Source organism: Crotalus tigris, unplaced genomic scaffold (assembly GCF_016545835.1).
Source record: "Crotalus tigris isolate CLP2741 ecotype Arizona unplaced genomic scaffold, ASM1654583v1 scf7180000023658.1318691, whole genome shotgun sequence".
NCBI lineage: Eukaryota > Metazoa > Chordata > Lepidosauria > Squamata > Viperidae > Crotalus > Crotalus tigris.
This window is the reverse complement of record NW_024100104.1, coordinates 445966-462644: the sequence shown is the minus strand read 5'-3', so window position 1 is coordinate 462644 and position 16679 is coordinate 445966. Positions and strand designations below refer to the sequence as shown.

At 36.4% G+C, this 16679-nt stretch overlaps 1 protein-coding gene across 4 annotated transcripts in view; it reads right to left on the bottom strand.

The window, feature by feature from the left end:
- The window catches only part of PASK (PAS domain containing serine/threonine kinase), a 37200-nt gene that overhangs the window by 2255 nt on the left and 18266 nt on the right, over positions 1-16679 (bottom strand). For 2 of the 4 annotated variants that reach the window (XM_039320591.1, XM_039320592.1), the window contains 8 exons: positions 14567-15714; positions 13367-13548; positions 10929-11096; positions 7541-7666; positions 5048-5182; positions 3102-3301; positions 2281-2414; positions 186-332 (listed from right to left, as the gene is read on the bottom strand). In XM_039320591.1, coding sequence (XP_039176525.1) covers positions 186-332; positions 2281-2414; positions 3102-3301; positions 5048-5182; positions 7541-7666; positions 10929-11096; positions 13367-13548; positions 14567-15714 — 2240 coding nt within the window. Of the gene's footprint in view, positions 1-185; positions 333-2280; positions 2415-3101; positions 3302-5047; positions 6018-7540; positions 7667-10928; positions 11097-13366; positions 13549-14566; positions 15715-16679 lie in introns of those variants that run through there. The other 2 variants (XM_039320593.1, XM_039320594.1) reach the window with 2 other exon arrangements.

The following is a 16679-nucleotide window of genomic DNA, read 5'->3' as shown; positions in this document are numbered from 1 at the left end:
ATGACAAAACACACATAAATCTGCACTACACAGATATTTATTTCAAACACATCCCTTGTGTGCTAAGACCTTGAAATAACTGTGTCAAATGCAAAATATCTCATGTATAAAATTCTTTGTAAATCCCATTCATCTGAGAATTCATGGTAAATTAGGAATGCTCCTTTCAGAATCCTTTCTCATACCTGGTTTGCCACAAGTAAATACTTTCTCCCATGCATAGTTCATCAGGTTTACAGGTTGGATCACCCAAGGATCCCGCATGACCATTTCTAGAGTTATCCGATCCTGTGGAAAAGGCTTCAAGAGCCCAGACAGGAGACCCATCAGATCTAAAGAAAGAAAAGACAAACAACTCCATATTAGCCTTCAGCTTGCCTTTCAGTTATTCTACTTTCACTGAATGCAATTGTAAGAGGAATAATTTTTACAAATTGAAATCTAGCACACTTCAATATTTTTTTACTCCTTATTACCTTTCTTGGCTTCATTTGTAATTCCTTTTTTCCCCCAAGATGGCTTCTATTCAGTAGTGAAAACTACTGTAATAGAATCACAGTTTCAGGATCATCTGCTTTGAATAAGGCACACTGCACCTATGCACATATAATTTCCAAAGAATTATAATTTCAAATTATAATCCTTTATGACTACCTGAAGTGGACTTCTTTTTTGTTTTAAGATATTGCAATTCATTATTTCATCCAAATGCCATATGAAAATAAAATGATGCAAGACAAAAGCTATGCAAATGAGTATCACTGAAATGGCATGTGTTCATAACAAAAACCATGATGTATCTGTTTTTTCTCACAGGAAAGTCAACATGGAATACAAATTCAGAACAAAGAATTAGCAGGGCAATAAGAGCTAAGTGTTTCTTATCTTACACTTTTTATATACTTCAGATTCTCTTCCTGAAACTATCTAAGCCAGCCCATTGAATTGGATTTAGAGCCCAAATGACAAGAGCAGACATTCTGCAGTATTGATGTTACTCTGCTATACCAGAGCTGACCAATCAGGTAATGGCAGCTGATTTTTTTTAATCAGTAATTGCTTCCAAATCTTCGTGTTGACAGCCTTAGACCTTACCATGCCAAACTAAGCCAACACAAAGATATAGGAAGTTCAAACTTGTGTATTGGTAGATATCCAATCTCAGACTGTGTATGAGATAAGCCCAAATGGCTAAATATAAGATGAGCTATGATGCCAAGAAAAGTTAACGTTTAACCTATCTTGGAAAGAAACTGTAAGAAAATTCCTGATAATGAATAACTGGGCCCATGCAGTATGGGTAATATTGAGACCCATTCTACATGGGCCTCAATATTCATTTTTTTCTGAACTGTCCCTCCTTATGCATGGTATTTTACTATTGTACTGCTATTAGCAAACTGTCCAGGACAGCAGACTCCTTTTATCTTCTTGAATTTATCATCTGATATAAGTAATACATCTCCTTCAATGGCTCTAAATACTGCTAGATATTTATAACATAAGTATAAATACATTTAAATAAAAGGGAATAGCTGCTTAATTGTCTGCAAATATACAAAAAAGGTCTAGTATTTTATACTTATTAGATCAGGGGTGTCAAACTGCCGGCCCACAGACCGGACACATCATCGCAAAACCGTGCCCACCCCATTGCCGGCAATGGCAAAAAAGTTCCGATACGTAGTGTGACATCACATGATGTCGCGAGTTTGACATGTCTGTATTAGATGTTCTTTTATTAGATATTACAGTTTATGTATTATATCTTATTGCTATAAATGGTTGTGGAAATAGCATTGATCCTCTGTTCCATAATGAAGTGCCTAAGGACGCAAACCTTTCCTCCTTCACTAACAGCAACTGCAATTGCCCACTCAAGGAGTATCAAAACCAATGAAGAACAGTGCTTCAATCCAACTTTCATAGGCAATCTAGAAACAATTGATGGCACTGAACACTATTTAGAGATTAAGCAGAACAAAGGGAATGCACTCCTTCCATCTAAATCCAGATAAGTTACCCCAAAGGGTGACCAATACTATTTTCATCTTAACCCTCTATAATACTACCCTGATGTCCCCAGTGAAATTTGTAGAATCTTCTGGGAGTCCTATTTCTTGAAATGTATGACAGGCATTAAGCAACAAGGATTCCCTCCTCTTACGAAGGTGACGGGTTCAGTTTTTCTATAAATTGTATTACATAGAAAACCTTGCTGAAAAACCTCTTTCTTTTCCTTTGATTTATAATTTGTAAATACATTACTGAACTACTCACCAACTGACACACTGTAAGGAGGTCGTAGTACAGCATCAATTGTTTCTTCAAGCTCACAAAAAGGATTTTCTCCAAAGACTATGGTATAAAGGGTGATGCCTAGTGACCACATTTCCAATTCTGGTCCTGAGTATCTATAGAAAATTAAATAGTTAAGCTCATTGAGTTTAACAGGCAAAATTATTCAAATTCCTTATGTGTCCAATCACATTTGGCCAATAAAGAATTCTATTCTATTCTATCCTGTTCTTATTACAAACAAAAAAAATTACTTAAAAAGTAGTACCCAGATATAATTCCTTCTTTCCATGTTGTTCTGTCCTTTCTCATCTTTTTTCCTAAAGCTTTCTTTATTATTGAGAATAGATTTGATTAGGGGTTACATAAGTTTCCCAAAAGTGAGGGGGATTCAAAATTAAAAAGACATGTTATATTTCACTAACATTTCAATTTAATAAGCATGCTGGGTATAACCAAGAAATCTGCCACAAATCACAAATTATCATGTTGTTCAGGCTAGGAAATTATAATTAGCAGCTTAAAAACCCCAATGAGTTAAATGCATTTAAAATTGTGGATTAATATTCGCTATGATTTCCCAGTTTGACTGAACCTGGTATCATAAAAATTTCCTAGATTTTTACTTAGCTTACTTGATAGCTTGACAGCATATTCATAGATCATTTTATTAATTCTAAATATAATAAAACTCTTCCATGGTCTTTCCCTATGTGAATTTTGAAGTTAATGTACAGCCTCTCCCCTAAATCAGACTAATGTACTCTATTGAAACATAAATGTTATTTCAAAATCCTACATACGGATTGCCTGATAGCACTTCTGGAGAGCAATACTCAATTGTCCCACAAAAAGTATAGAACATTTTGCCAGGTTCCAAATAAGCAGCTGAGCCAAAGTCTATTAGCTTGATTGTGAAATCTTCAGCAATTATGATGTTCTCATCTTTTATATCTCTGTGAAGAATGTTCCTCGAGCGAAGATAGTTCACTGCAGATACGAGCTGATGCACAAATAAGATGAGATCAGAATAGCATCCACTCCAGATAATAAACTAACCCTAACCAAAGAAATAATTACATGTTCTGCTTAAAATCTTATTAGTTTTTTGCCTTGAAAAAGACATGTAATTAAGAGAATATGAAATTCACATTTCATTTTAATCCTGCTTTTATAGTGATTAAAACTCAAAATTGTCAGTACTGTTTTATGTATTACTAGAAGCAATATTTCATACAAAATTTTCATTAGAACAATTCCATGAGGAACATGAGTGTGGTAGTGCCTCTTCTGTTTATATAATAATCAAAGTTTTCTCATTCTGGCTAAACATTCATTCATTTATTATTATTTCCATTAGTTTTATTCCACCTTTCTTATATATTTTGCTCAATTCAAGCTATCAAACATGCTTAATATTTCTGCCTCCTATCTTCCCTTCAAGAACTCTGTAACGTAGATTGGGTTGAAAGAGAGTGACTGGTCTGAAGTCACCCAGCCAGTTTTCAGCCTAAGAATGGCCTATATCTCCTGGTTTCTAAGCCAATACCTTAACTACTACACCAGACAGGTTCCCTTTTTTCCAGTATTAAATATTTACTACTGTATAGTCCATAAATGCAGATCTCATAATATTTCTTCATTTAAGCAAGAGCAATTATTGCCTCTAGTTTTGGTGCAGCAGTTCTAGTGTGGAGAAAAGTACATCACAGAGATCAATTCCTTACCAAAGGGAGAGACTAGTGGGACCTATATAAAGAAGTTATAGCAAACAAGAAGAGTAGTAACCAATATCTTCTCATGTTTTATTTGCAACAATAACAAATAACTTCCACCACCACCCCCATTTATACATAAGTCTCTTGCTCTTCCATCTTTTTTTTTTTGTTGTTGGTCAATATGACACCTAGACCATAATCAGTCTTTCAACAGCATTAGTGGCTCTAAGGTACAAAATTACAGATTTCCTAGATATAATTTTTATTTTAATGTCACCACCTTTTCTTACATATCTCATTCAACAATACCATAGCACATAGGTCGTAATGGCAGACTGGGTGGGACTAAAAAGTTCAATCAATCAATTCCAACTTTGCGAGATCTTTTTTTTTCCGTGAGAAGTTGAAATTGATTGGTTGAAACTTTTTCTTTGTGCATGGTGGCAGAGGCCTAAAATAAAAAGGTTTTATAAAACCCAGCTAAAGGCCAAGGACTGGGGCGATAGCACGTGTGCCCACAGAGAGGGCTCTGCGTGCTACCTGTGGCACGCGTGCCATAGGTTCGCCACCACGGCCATACCATATTAACTCAGATATATTTTTTATTTCCAAAAAAACCACCTTATGATATATATAGAAAAACATACTGTAATAGTGAAAACAGATTTTTATTAAAATTTGATATGCAAATATATATATATATATATATATATATATATATATATATATATATATATATATGCATTCATTCCTTTTATTTTTCCATGAGTAAGCTTGGAGATCAGACCACATATAGAATGTACTTTGGAATACAGACCAAAAGACACATATGCAAGAAGCAACATCACAGCACTATTAGAAACTTTGTGATGTTCCTTTATAAAATATCACAGATATCTCAGATCAAGACTAGGGGTATAAGAAGAGGAAACTAACTCCTTGGCGTCTGCTTGAAATTTGTACCTGGATAACAATTTTTTTTTTACCTTTTATCAGCTCTTACAGCAGATTGCGCTTTCCCTAAGACTCACCTGCCGGAATATGTAACTTGCCAAAGGTTCATCCAAATCAGGTTGATTATCAATGAATGTGAAGAGATCTAGACCAGTTCCGTGCTTCTCCATCACCAGCTGAAAGAACTGCTGGTTCTCAAAAATATCTAGTACCTAGTGTCAAAGAATGTACTGTGAACAACTTTCAAAACCCACCCATAAATTTTGTATCCCACCGGACTATTCTCACTTCAAAAGGAATAAACAAGCTACTTTTGTTTATTTACTGGATTTAATTATATTATTTTTGGACCAATATCCTGCTGTATTCAATACACTCTCAGTAGTTTACAATAAATACAATGAAATGACAGTTTAGTTATTACACAGAATGCCAACATAAGTCATACTAAATAAGAGCGAAATAATAAAAGTGGCATAAAAAATTAAGTTACAGGATCATGAAAATGCTGTCTAGAATAATTCAGTTTTTTATAGCTTCCTAAAGTCAGTAAGAAAAGGGCTACAGTACAGGTAGTCCTCAACTTAAAACAGTTCGTTTAGTGCAGGGGTCACCAAATTTTCTGGGTTGGCGGCCCAGTGGGAAAGGGAGGGGCAGACATCTTTATGCACGCATGCGTACATACCCAAATGTAGCTGCGCGTGCATATGCATGAATGGGCTGCAAGCATGTGTAAATGGGGCTGCAAGCACCGGCACAAAGGTCGCACTGAGGCTAGCGCTGGCGCGAGATTCACACCAAGTCTAGTGCCGGTGCGAGTGTCACATTGAGGCTAGCACCGAGGCTAGTGCAGGCGTGAGGATCGTGGCAAGGCTAACACCAGCGCGAGGGTTGCACCGAGGCTAGCGCTGGCACAAGAATCATGCCAAAGGTCGCAATAAAATCCAATTAGGTGATAATGATGGTATGAATCATGGCTAGATTGCCTTGCACTTTCTTCACCTGCCGTCTCAAGAAAGGACACCCACATGAAGAACCTGCAAAACACTAACATCAACAGGAAAGCCTTGTGTAAAAACAGTAATTTCATCTTATTTAGGCTTCAGCTATAGTCTATTGCAGGGTGTCAAACTCGCAATGTCACATGACATGTTGCAACATATTGCAACTTTTTTTCCATTGCCGGGAATGGGGTAGATGCGGTTTTGGCATGACGCATTCAGCCTGCAGGCCGGCAATTTGACACCCCTGGTCTATTGTGTCCCATTCAGACCCTTATAGCATTCAAGCACTGAAGCTGGACCAACAGGATCTCTATAACTTGAGGTGATAAAAGTTGAATGACATCAGCATATTGATGGTACCACATCCGAAACATCAAATAAATTCATCGAGTGGTTTCATGTAGATATTTAAAAGTATGGGGGAGGGCTGAGCCGTTCAGTACTACATGTCATATGGCTGTTGGGCCTCCATCACCACTGATTGAAATGATACACTAATGAAAGAGCAGAACCACTGCAGAATTGTGCTCCCAATCCAAACCCTGAAGGGTGATCCAGTAAGGGACATAAAGCTGAGTGGGGCTGTGTGTATTGAGGTTAGGGTGTATCAAGCACAGGGATAAGAGTTCTTCTCATTGATCTGGAAAGGAACATTATGAGCTTATTCTAGGGCTAACAATATAATTTCCAAAATTTTCCATCTCAAAATTATGGGAAAGCGCAACTCTATACCTTATGCTTCCTACTTCTTAGAGAAATAGGTTAGACATTTTCATCTTACATTTCAGGAGAACTACTATAAAATGAGCAAACTTAGTGGTCACACATTAAATCCTGGCAAGAAGATAAGTCAAATCAAGAACAAAATACAAAAATGATGAATGATCCTATGGGAAGTCAACTCCCCCCCCAGAGAATGAAACATTAAAAGGGAAGAATATTATATTTCCTCAAAGGATCTTAAAGAGGCAGAAAAGCATGACCAGTTTTTCTTAATAACCCCAAGTCTCCCTCCCCCAAGCAGAAACCAGCTCTGTAGAAATGCTGATGTAATAATCCATTCAGGAAGGTTGGAGTCCTCCAGCTAGAAGCTTAGGAAGACAAAGACACCTAAAATCTACATACCCCACCCAAACAGAACACAATAGGATTAACCCACAGATGCCAAAGAGGCACACTCAGACTCAGATAGAAGTACATGACACAGGAAATACAAAGCCTCAAACAGGAACAGGAAACAACTCCAAACAAAAACCCAAGAGGGTATAAAAACCCACTCACTATTACATGTGCTTCCAGAGACATCTTTCTGTCTGGCTCTCCTCTTCAATAAACTACAACCTTCTTTCTAAAGCAATTGCCATGTTGTTTATTCCCGGCTTGGATTGGACCCCGATGAAGACTTTTCCCTCAACAATCCAATACTTGAATTTCCATGTTTGGAAATTTGCTATATTCTAAGATAATAGCCATTAAGACCAAATAAAATGGTTTCACATACACTAGTAGAAGGGGCTTAATTCCTGAAGTTATATTTTATATATCAGCTTAACGGGTCTACTATACCTCGATAATATTGGGATGTTGAAGTTTTTTCAGAATAGCAATCTCCTGAGTAACTGTCCCTAGGTCAGGATCCTCCACCCAGCAGTAGTCTAATACCCTTCCTTTCCAAATGAATTTCACTACGACCTATAATCATAAAATGCAAAGGAATAATTAAAGCAAATTTGGATGGGGCAGGATAGGAAGAAGTTAAACTTTTTATCTATATCTGTTAGTGTAAGAATAAAGCAGTTTTAAAAAATATACTTAAGCTGTGCAATGGCAGTTCAAACAGGCATGTATTTTATATTTCTTGTTTTGCTTAAAGAATTCACATATCATGATGGCATGGGAAGTGCTTTTGTACATGCATTACTTTTTCCTCCCAATAATTCAGTGATTTAACAGAAAATGGTCAACTGAATTTGACTTGCTTTGTTAAAAAGATAAGCAATGCTATCTGAGTAGGCATTTACTAGTTCATGTTTTCACTTCATTATTTAGATAGGGGTAGGCAACCTTGGCTGTTGAAGTCCACAAGTCATAAAAGAGCCAAGGTTGCCTACCCCTGATTTAGACATAGTGAATATTTAGATTTAAATCAGCATTTCCCAATTTTGGAAATTTCTTGAGGTGTAGGTTTCAGTAGGCAGAATCCCTTAGTCAACATGGCCATTGCTCAGAATTCTAGGAGTTGAAGTCCATACATACATTGCCAAAGTTGGGAAACACTGGTTTAAATCAATGTAAGATTCATCACCTGCAATTTTACAGACACTGCAGCTTATAAAAGTTAGCATAAACATTCTAACATAAACTCACTGATCCAAATACTAATGCAGTAACTCCCAATATTTGTTCTTAGACAAATATAAGAAAAGTGAAGATGCCACATATTTCTAAAGATCTGCTCCTCTGAATATTTCTCAGTATTGCTCAGTTTTCTTTTCATGATAAGATATTGCTTTAATAATTACAATTATTTCCACTTTCTTTAAAAAAAATCTGCTGTTTGTTCAAATTGCAAATCTTTTCTATTTTTTTAATTTCATTTTAGATTTTTATTTTACTGATGTTTTCTGCCCATATACATACTGTTTCAGTCAGACAACATTTATTATTCTTTTTCATTTTTCTTAATGAGTCTGCAATGGGAGTTTTTCAGGTTGTCTGTGATACAAACTTAAGCTGCAGAAGTTATACTAGTCCAGACACTATTAGGAAAAAAAATGAAAAATCTCACTGAGAAATAGATTCAAATCCACTGACTCTATGGGAAAAAAAGTTTCTTCTATCAGTAGCACTGTGAAGTTGCTACTTGAAGCATATATGTATACAATCACCAGAATCAAATGCCATATTCATCAGATTATCTTTTGTGCCAAGCTCCATTATATATCTAAAATATTAACTTTAATGTGGCTCCTAAGGTTATCTTGGAATCAAATTCACAACAGTGGCTCGCAAAGTCATTTAGCTTTTTTAGAATGAAAAAAAGTGATATCTTTGAGCTTAAAGTTAATCTAAGAATTTGTTTCAACGAAGCTCTCAGTCATATATAAAGCTTCTCCCATCTCCTACCTAAAAAGTCCTTCAATAAAATGCACTAATTTAAAAAGAGCAGGCTTTTTACTCTGACAATTATTAGATAACTTGGAATCCTAAATCTCTTACTCTACTGTAAAGATCAGATTTATCAGATTTATCCATCACAATTTATCACCTATGGAAGAAAATACTATTTTCCATTTTGTCTATGGATTCTCAATCATCCAGCTCATGGTTGCCCCAATGGTGCTTTTCCAAAAGGCAACTGGACTTTCTTGGGTTTTTTCCTTGAAAATGTTTTGCTTCTCATTCAAGAAGCTGAAAACTGAAGAAGTTTCTTGTTTGAGAAGCAAACCATTTTCAAGAAAAAAAAAAAAACACAAGAAGGTCCAGTTGCCTTTTAGAAAACCACCTTCAGGACTATTTTTTATTTTAGATTTTTTTTCAATCAGATCAAATTTACTTTTCTACCTCTGAACTAAAGCTCTGACAAAAACAAAACAAAGGATACTTTTTCTTCATTTTGCAAACAAAATACAGGTAGTCATCACTTACTGATCATTCAGCAGCCATTCAAAGTTACAATCAGGTTTATGATAAGAGTAATCAGATACACAATGAGGAATACACTAGCTGTGTCAAAGGCACTCATGGCTTTTGATATGCATTCCTTATTATATGCCTGCTTTGTTGTTGTTGTTAGTTGCGAAGTCGTGTCCGACCCATTGCAACCCCATGGACAACATTCCTCCAGGCCTTCCTGTCCTCTACCATCTTCTGGAGTCCATTTAAGCTCACGCCTACTGCTTCAGTGACTCCATTCACCCACCTCATTCTTGTTGTCCCCTTCTTCTATTGCCCTCAATCTTTCCCAGCATTAGGCTCTTCTCCAGTGAGTCCTTCCTTCTCATTAGGTGGCCAAAATACTTGAGTTTCAACTTCAGGATCTGGACTTCTAAAGAGCAGTCAGGGTTGATCTCCTCTAGGACTGACCAGTTTGATCGCCATTGCAGTCCAGGGGACTCGCAGGAGTCTTCTCCAGCACCATAGTTCAAAGGCCTCAATTCTTTTGCGCTCAGCTTTTCTTATGGTCCAACTTTCATAGCCATACATCGCAACTGGGAAGACCATGGCCTTGACTATATGTACTTTTGTTGGCAGGGTGATGTCTCTGCTTTTTAGTATGCTGTCTAGATTTGCCATAGCTTTCCTCCCCAGGAGGGTCTTTTAATTTCTTGGCTGCAATCCCCATCTGTGGTGATCTTGGAGCCCATGAAGATAAAATCTGTAACTACCTCCATTTCTTCCCCATCTATTTGCCAGGAATTGAGAGGGCCGGATGCCATGATCTTGGTTTTCTTAATGTTGAGTTTCAAGCCAACTTTTGCACTCTTCTTCTTCACCCGCATCAAGAGGCTCTTTAGTTCCTCTTCCCTTTCTGCCATTAGAATGGTACCATCTGCATATCTTACATTGTTGATATTTCTCCCGGCAATCTTAATTCCAACTTTTGATTCATCTAGCCCTGCCTTTCTCATAATGTGCTCTGCATATAAGTTAAATAGGCAGGGCAACAGAATATGCCTGCTTATTCTGCTCAAATCTCTTCTTCAATTATCATTTGACTGTGGAATGCTACACAGGTAGCAATTGGTTGTAAATTGGTTATTTTTTCAGCACTGTCATAACTTCAAATGGCCATAGAACAAGTGGTCAGTAAGTAAGGACTATCTGTATTCATCCAGAGTATAAAAGAAAGATATTTCTTAATAATGCACAGAACACGTAAAATAACATAATGCACAATGGCAAGCAGCTAATACTAACATGACTACCAATTTTAAGTGAATAGCTTTTTTACCTCTTTTTGGTTCATTTTGCACTTTGCTGTCCAGACAAACCCAAAAGCTCCTTTTCCAATAAAAGTAAGAGTATCATATTTCTCTGCATAGCCTCCTTCACAAGCTTTCAGTCTTTCTAATTCTTCGGCTCTTCGTGAATTCTCAAATAAGGGTGTGGTTTTGATTAACTGCAGCAAAAAAGAATTGATGCAACATCATAACAGTTTAGTGAACTGTTACAACCAAAAGAGAAAAACAAGGAAAAATGTGGAAATATATTAAAATAATCTTTAATCTGTGGCTGTCCTAAAATTGTTGATATTTTTGAGTTACTTCTGTATTTGAAATCACTAATTAATTTTGAAATAAATTCAATTATTACTCTAAACTCAAGAGGATGCTCCTGGAAATTAGCCCAAAGCAGGGTATCAATCAAATAAATAAATAAATAATGTAGATACTATTTAAAACCATCCAAAGATTAACCAAACATGCTCCAATTTTACCAGATACCTAGTAATCCTGCAAATGTGGCAGTTTCAGTTATTAGTTAAAATGGCAACACTTTGTATCTGTCAAAATTATCATCCAATTCTGTCTGCTTTTATTAGAGATTTCTTGCAAATTATGCAAAACTGCCAAGAAATGCCTAGAATACTGATGAATGTTCTGAAATGATGAGTTGAGATTATTCTTCTATTAAAAATTCCAGATACATAACTCTATGTGCGTGTGTGCATATGTGTGTGTGTTGGGGAGGAGTACAGGGAGAATCAAAAATAGGGAAAAATCAATGCAATCATGGCATGTTACATAGATAATGGGAAAAGAGCTAATTTTAAATTCAGTAAGGCACTTCTGAAGGCTACAACATTGGGAATCTGATGTGGTAAATATATATAACATTTCAGGAAGGTTAGACTGTCTCCATATATTGTGCAGAGCAGTATCTTTGCAAAGAAACCAAAATATTATATAAATGCTCTGAGTTTCCTATCTTCTGAGTTCCTATGTTTCTTTCCAAAGAGAACTAAATCTACCCCCCCCCCAAAAAAATCTATGCACAACGAAATGGAAATGCATTTTATGTCTGTTGCAAAAGGCAACTTTTCTGAAACTTTTCAAAGAAGAAATTTGTATTGTGTTATTGTTTTAAAACAAAAACATCATCCAGGACCAATGACCAAATCTCAAGAGACCATTGTTTTTTATAGTAATAATGGCACTACTGCAGCCACTATAACATGCTCATTTATAGAATGGCTGTCCTCATCTTGCTGAGATATTGAGCAACTAATTGCAGAAACTTTAGTTTTTTTCAAACAAATTAATCCTCCCAATAAACTCTTGGGACCTGACCCTAATTAGAGGATTTTAACAGTTTAACAGATGTGAAAGTTAATTGGATTATCAATGAAGGACTAGGGCCTAGGCAAATCAATGTCACATTAAGCAGGGCATATTCCCTGGTTTGCACTGCCATCTGGTGGTCTGAATTTCATCTTTTCAGGCGCTGAGTTTTGGCCAAAACCCAGTGGTCAAGTTAAAAGCACTGACCTCTTATTGCAATACACTCCCATTCAGATTTATCTTAGCCACTTATCTAAAGTAGAGGAGCCTTACAGATTGCTTTATTGCTCACCATAGTACCAGTGGCATACATACTCATATCATTAGGATATCTGCCTATTCCAATATATTGAGCCGAGGTGGCACAGCAGTTAGAGTGCAGTACTGCAGGCCACTTTAGCTGACTGTGTTCAGCAGGTCAGCGGTTCAAATCTTACCAGCTCAAGGTTGACTCAGCCTTCCATCCTTCCGAGGTAGGTAAAATGAGGACCCAGATTGTTGGGGGCAATGTAAAATATATATATATACATTGCTTACTGGTGTACACCGCTTAGAGAGTGCTTGCACTTAAAGCAGTATATAAATCTCATAAAATAAATAAATAAATAAAATATAATATAATAATTAGGACAGTCTGGGTTTTCCGCTATTGACAATACGAAAGTGTTTTGTGAACACAAACACAAAGTCAAACATGGTACATTATTCATTAAAACAATGAATAAAGAAACAACTCCTTAAAAGAAAAAGAAAAAAGGTCAACAGAGGAGCAAGAGGTGTTTATGAGCAATAAATTAAGAATTAGAGGAGGAGCTAAATAATCCATTCTGGGGAATGCCAGGGAATGTTTTTCAGCATAAACAGTAGCATTAAAATGTAGTTCCAAGGCCCCTGCCCTTTCTAGACTATAGCAATAATTTCCTATTGGATGATTTAATCATACCTCGTAGGTTTCACTCAACATTTTATTCCTACTATCGGTTAAACAAGAATTCCTGATAACGAAGGTATGTGGACTTCATCTCCCAGAAATCAGCAGTGAGCAGGGTTGGCTGGGCCAACACTAAGAAAAACTATAGTATAATTATATAGAACTCAATATACTTACTTCTGACAAATTAACAGCTGAGACTTCATCTAATGTTTGGCAGGAACTGGCCAAGCTAGAAAGAAGTAATTGTGTCTTTGCTGCTGCTTGTTTCTGGCTTTGAAAAAAGTCTCTCATAACCCAAATACAAAATAGAGCAGCCGGATCATGTAATTCCACACGTTTCACTTCAAAGAGTATGCCTGAAAAATTATTAACCAAGATAAAAACACATAAAACATATAAAACGAGATAAAGAAAAGAAGTACAACACTTACCTGAGAATGAGATTCTTAATTTGGGGTAGAGTCAGGGCAACTGGATGGAGCTGAGAGTTTATTGACCAGATGCCCTTCTGGATGCCTACATGGAGTTTCTTTGGACCTTAGGAGAGAAACATTTGCTGCTACTTAGGATTGAACTCCCAGCCTTCTGAGTAGGAAGCAAGTGTCTTCACCACTAGGCCACTACGCTGCTCAAATTCATACTCAACAATATTATCCTAAAATAAGTCATGGCTTTAATCAGCTTTTCTGAATATTGCGTGATCTAGAGTTGCTGGGATAGTAACTGTTAAAATTCTCAGTCAACGCATATTGGAAACTACCTGGTAGGAAAGGCTAACTTTGACTTTCAAAACACCTTGAGATTTGTTCAGTGCTGTGAGTCAAGATCATTAACTAATCAGCTCAAAACATTATAAATATAAATTTGATAAAAATAAGGCAAGGTTGGAATTTTGCCTAAGGGTAGGCAGATAGCCAAATTCTTGCAAACTCTTTCTCCAGCATCCCACCAGAAATTTAGATTGTCCCCCTAGCATCTTGTGTTTTCCAAAAGCTATAAAGCTATATTTATTTTATACCTACCAACAAAATAAAATCTATAGCTGGATTGTTGTTAACTATGATTAGGGATTTTAGATTATATCTGTTTATGTATTGTTCTTAATCCAGTTGTAGTATCTGTTTAGGTATGACACTCAAGAGTATACTATGATTGGTCTATAAGGAAGGAAGGAAGGAAGGAATACTATCAACCAAGAGAAATTAACAAAATCAGATTAACATTTAGTATAGTTAGATAGTGTGTTCATAAATTTTCTTTGGTATTCAATATCCATCCCTTTCATAATAAACTCCCATTCCCTGTAGCTTTCTAAACAATATTTATTAAAGACCAGAGAGAGAAAGAGAGCAGTAACAATTGCTTCTAACTTACTGAGTCGGGAACCATCTCGGTGGTAGCAGTTACCAGTATAACTGCCTTCTAGTATTTCAGTGTTCAAAGTTGTTGGAGATAGCACATTTTCTAGTTTTACAGGAGTTGATGTTATCTGTGCCAAATGCTGCTGCTTTAATGCCAGGAAGTCTTCTTGAGATTCAACATTACTTTTTAGTGAATTAATTTCTAGATCATCCCTCAAAGTTGGTACAGCACTTTCAAGTTCTGAAGTACAAAGTATAGAGAAATCACTGTCAAAGTACTCAGAAGACTTATTAACAAACAAGTTCTTCTGACTGGCTGATGGAGAGCTACCATTCAAGAGAAACTCCAACTGATCACTTGTAATATCATTCGCCTGATCCAGGGACTGGATGAGATTTTTCGCATCTAAGGAAAGTTTTATTGGTCCACAGGCAGCACATGGGTCAGATCTCACCTCTTCACTAATCCCCAGATTCATCATTCCACAGCAAACAGAATGGTTACTACCCACATTTTCACTTCCCATAATTATAGAGGCATCATAAAGTTTCGATGATCCTCCATATACAGGAAGACTATTGCTCTTTTTTGCAGGCAGAAAAACTGAAGAATCAATAGTTGAACTTTCTAAGGAATTATTCTCAAAAGTTAAGCTAATGGTTCTATTCATTAGAGTTCTGTGTGGAATTTCATGGCTTTGCGTTGAATTAGATGCTATATTGTCCTTTGACTCATCCGGTGATGGAGTTCCAAATGAACCATGAACAGCTTCACAAGGCACATTTGCCCCAAGTTGTAATTCAGCTTTTAATAATTTTTTATCAAATGTCTCACTGCCCAGGAGAGAATGTTTCCTTCCTCTTCTTATTGTGGAAGGCTGGTACTTCATGTCTTGCAGTGAAGTAGAATCCTGTATATTCAAATTATCATTTTCTTCCTGAATTAGGTCATAAGTATTTCTGGAAAGGCAATTATTTAGTTTACTTCTATCATCTAATACATTTGATTCTGAATGATTCTGTTTTAGAGAATGTAGTTCATTCATCTGATGAATAGCAGATTTTCCAGTCTCTTTTTCAATACCATCTTCACAATATAGATTCTCAGAAGATACAGCTTCATTAGTAGCTAGCACATTATTGCTAGGTATGTGGTTTCTGCTGCAAAAAAAAAAAAAAAAGATTATTTTATTATGTTGAAGAACCCAGTATCTTTCTCACTGTGTTCTCCCATAATTTATTTGTATTCTTTCTTTGAAATGATTCTGCAAACTATTAAAGTATAATTTGTATGGCACTATAGTAAGTTTGGCTAACTGTACTCAGAGAGACAGCATTAATAGCTCAATACTGTATTTGAAAGTAGGAACCAATGACTGTTCAGGGAGATCTGTTTTAGGACCAGTATTACTCAACATTTTTATTAACAATCTAGAAAATAGGATTGATGAGTTTATTATCAAATTTGGAGATGACACAAATTGGGAGATCTGACCAACACAGAATTAGCAAAAATCACACCTCAGATAAAATGATACATTCAATATGCCAGCAAATTTGGAAAACTCAACAATGATCACTGATTGGAAAAAGTCATTTACATTCCAATCCCAAAGAAGGGCAATACCAAAGAATGTTGAAACTACTGTACAATTGCACTCATTTCACACGCTAGCAAAGTCATGCTTAAGAGCGTACTATAGCAATAGCACTTAGACTTATATACCACTTCATAGTACTTTACAGCCCTCCCTAAATGGTTTACAGAGTCAGCATATTGCCCCCAACAATCTGGGTCCTCATTTTACCGACCTCGGAAGGATGGAAGACTGAATCAACCTTCAGCCGGTGAGAATCAAACTGCCAAACTGCTGGCAGCTGGCAGTCAGCAGAAGTAGCCTACACTATTGCATTCTAACCACTGCACCACCCCGGCTCAAGCTAGGTTTCAGCAGTATGTGAACCAAGAACTACCAGAAATACAAGCTGGGTTTTAAAGAGGCAGACGAACTAGAGATCAAATTGCCAACATTCACTGGATTATGGAAAAAGCAAGGGAGTTCCAGAAAACATCTGCTTCTGCTTTATTGACTGCACTAAAGTCTTTGATTGTTGGTTGATCACAA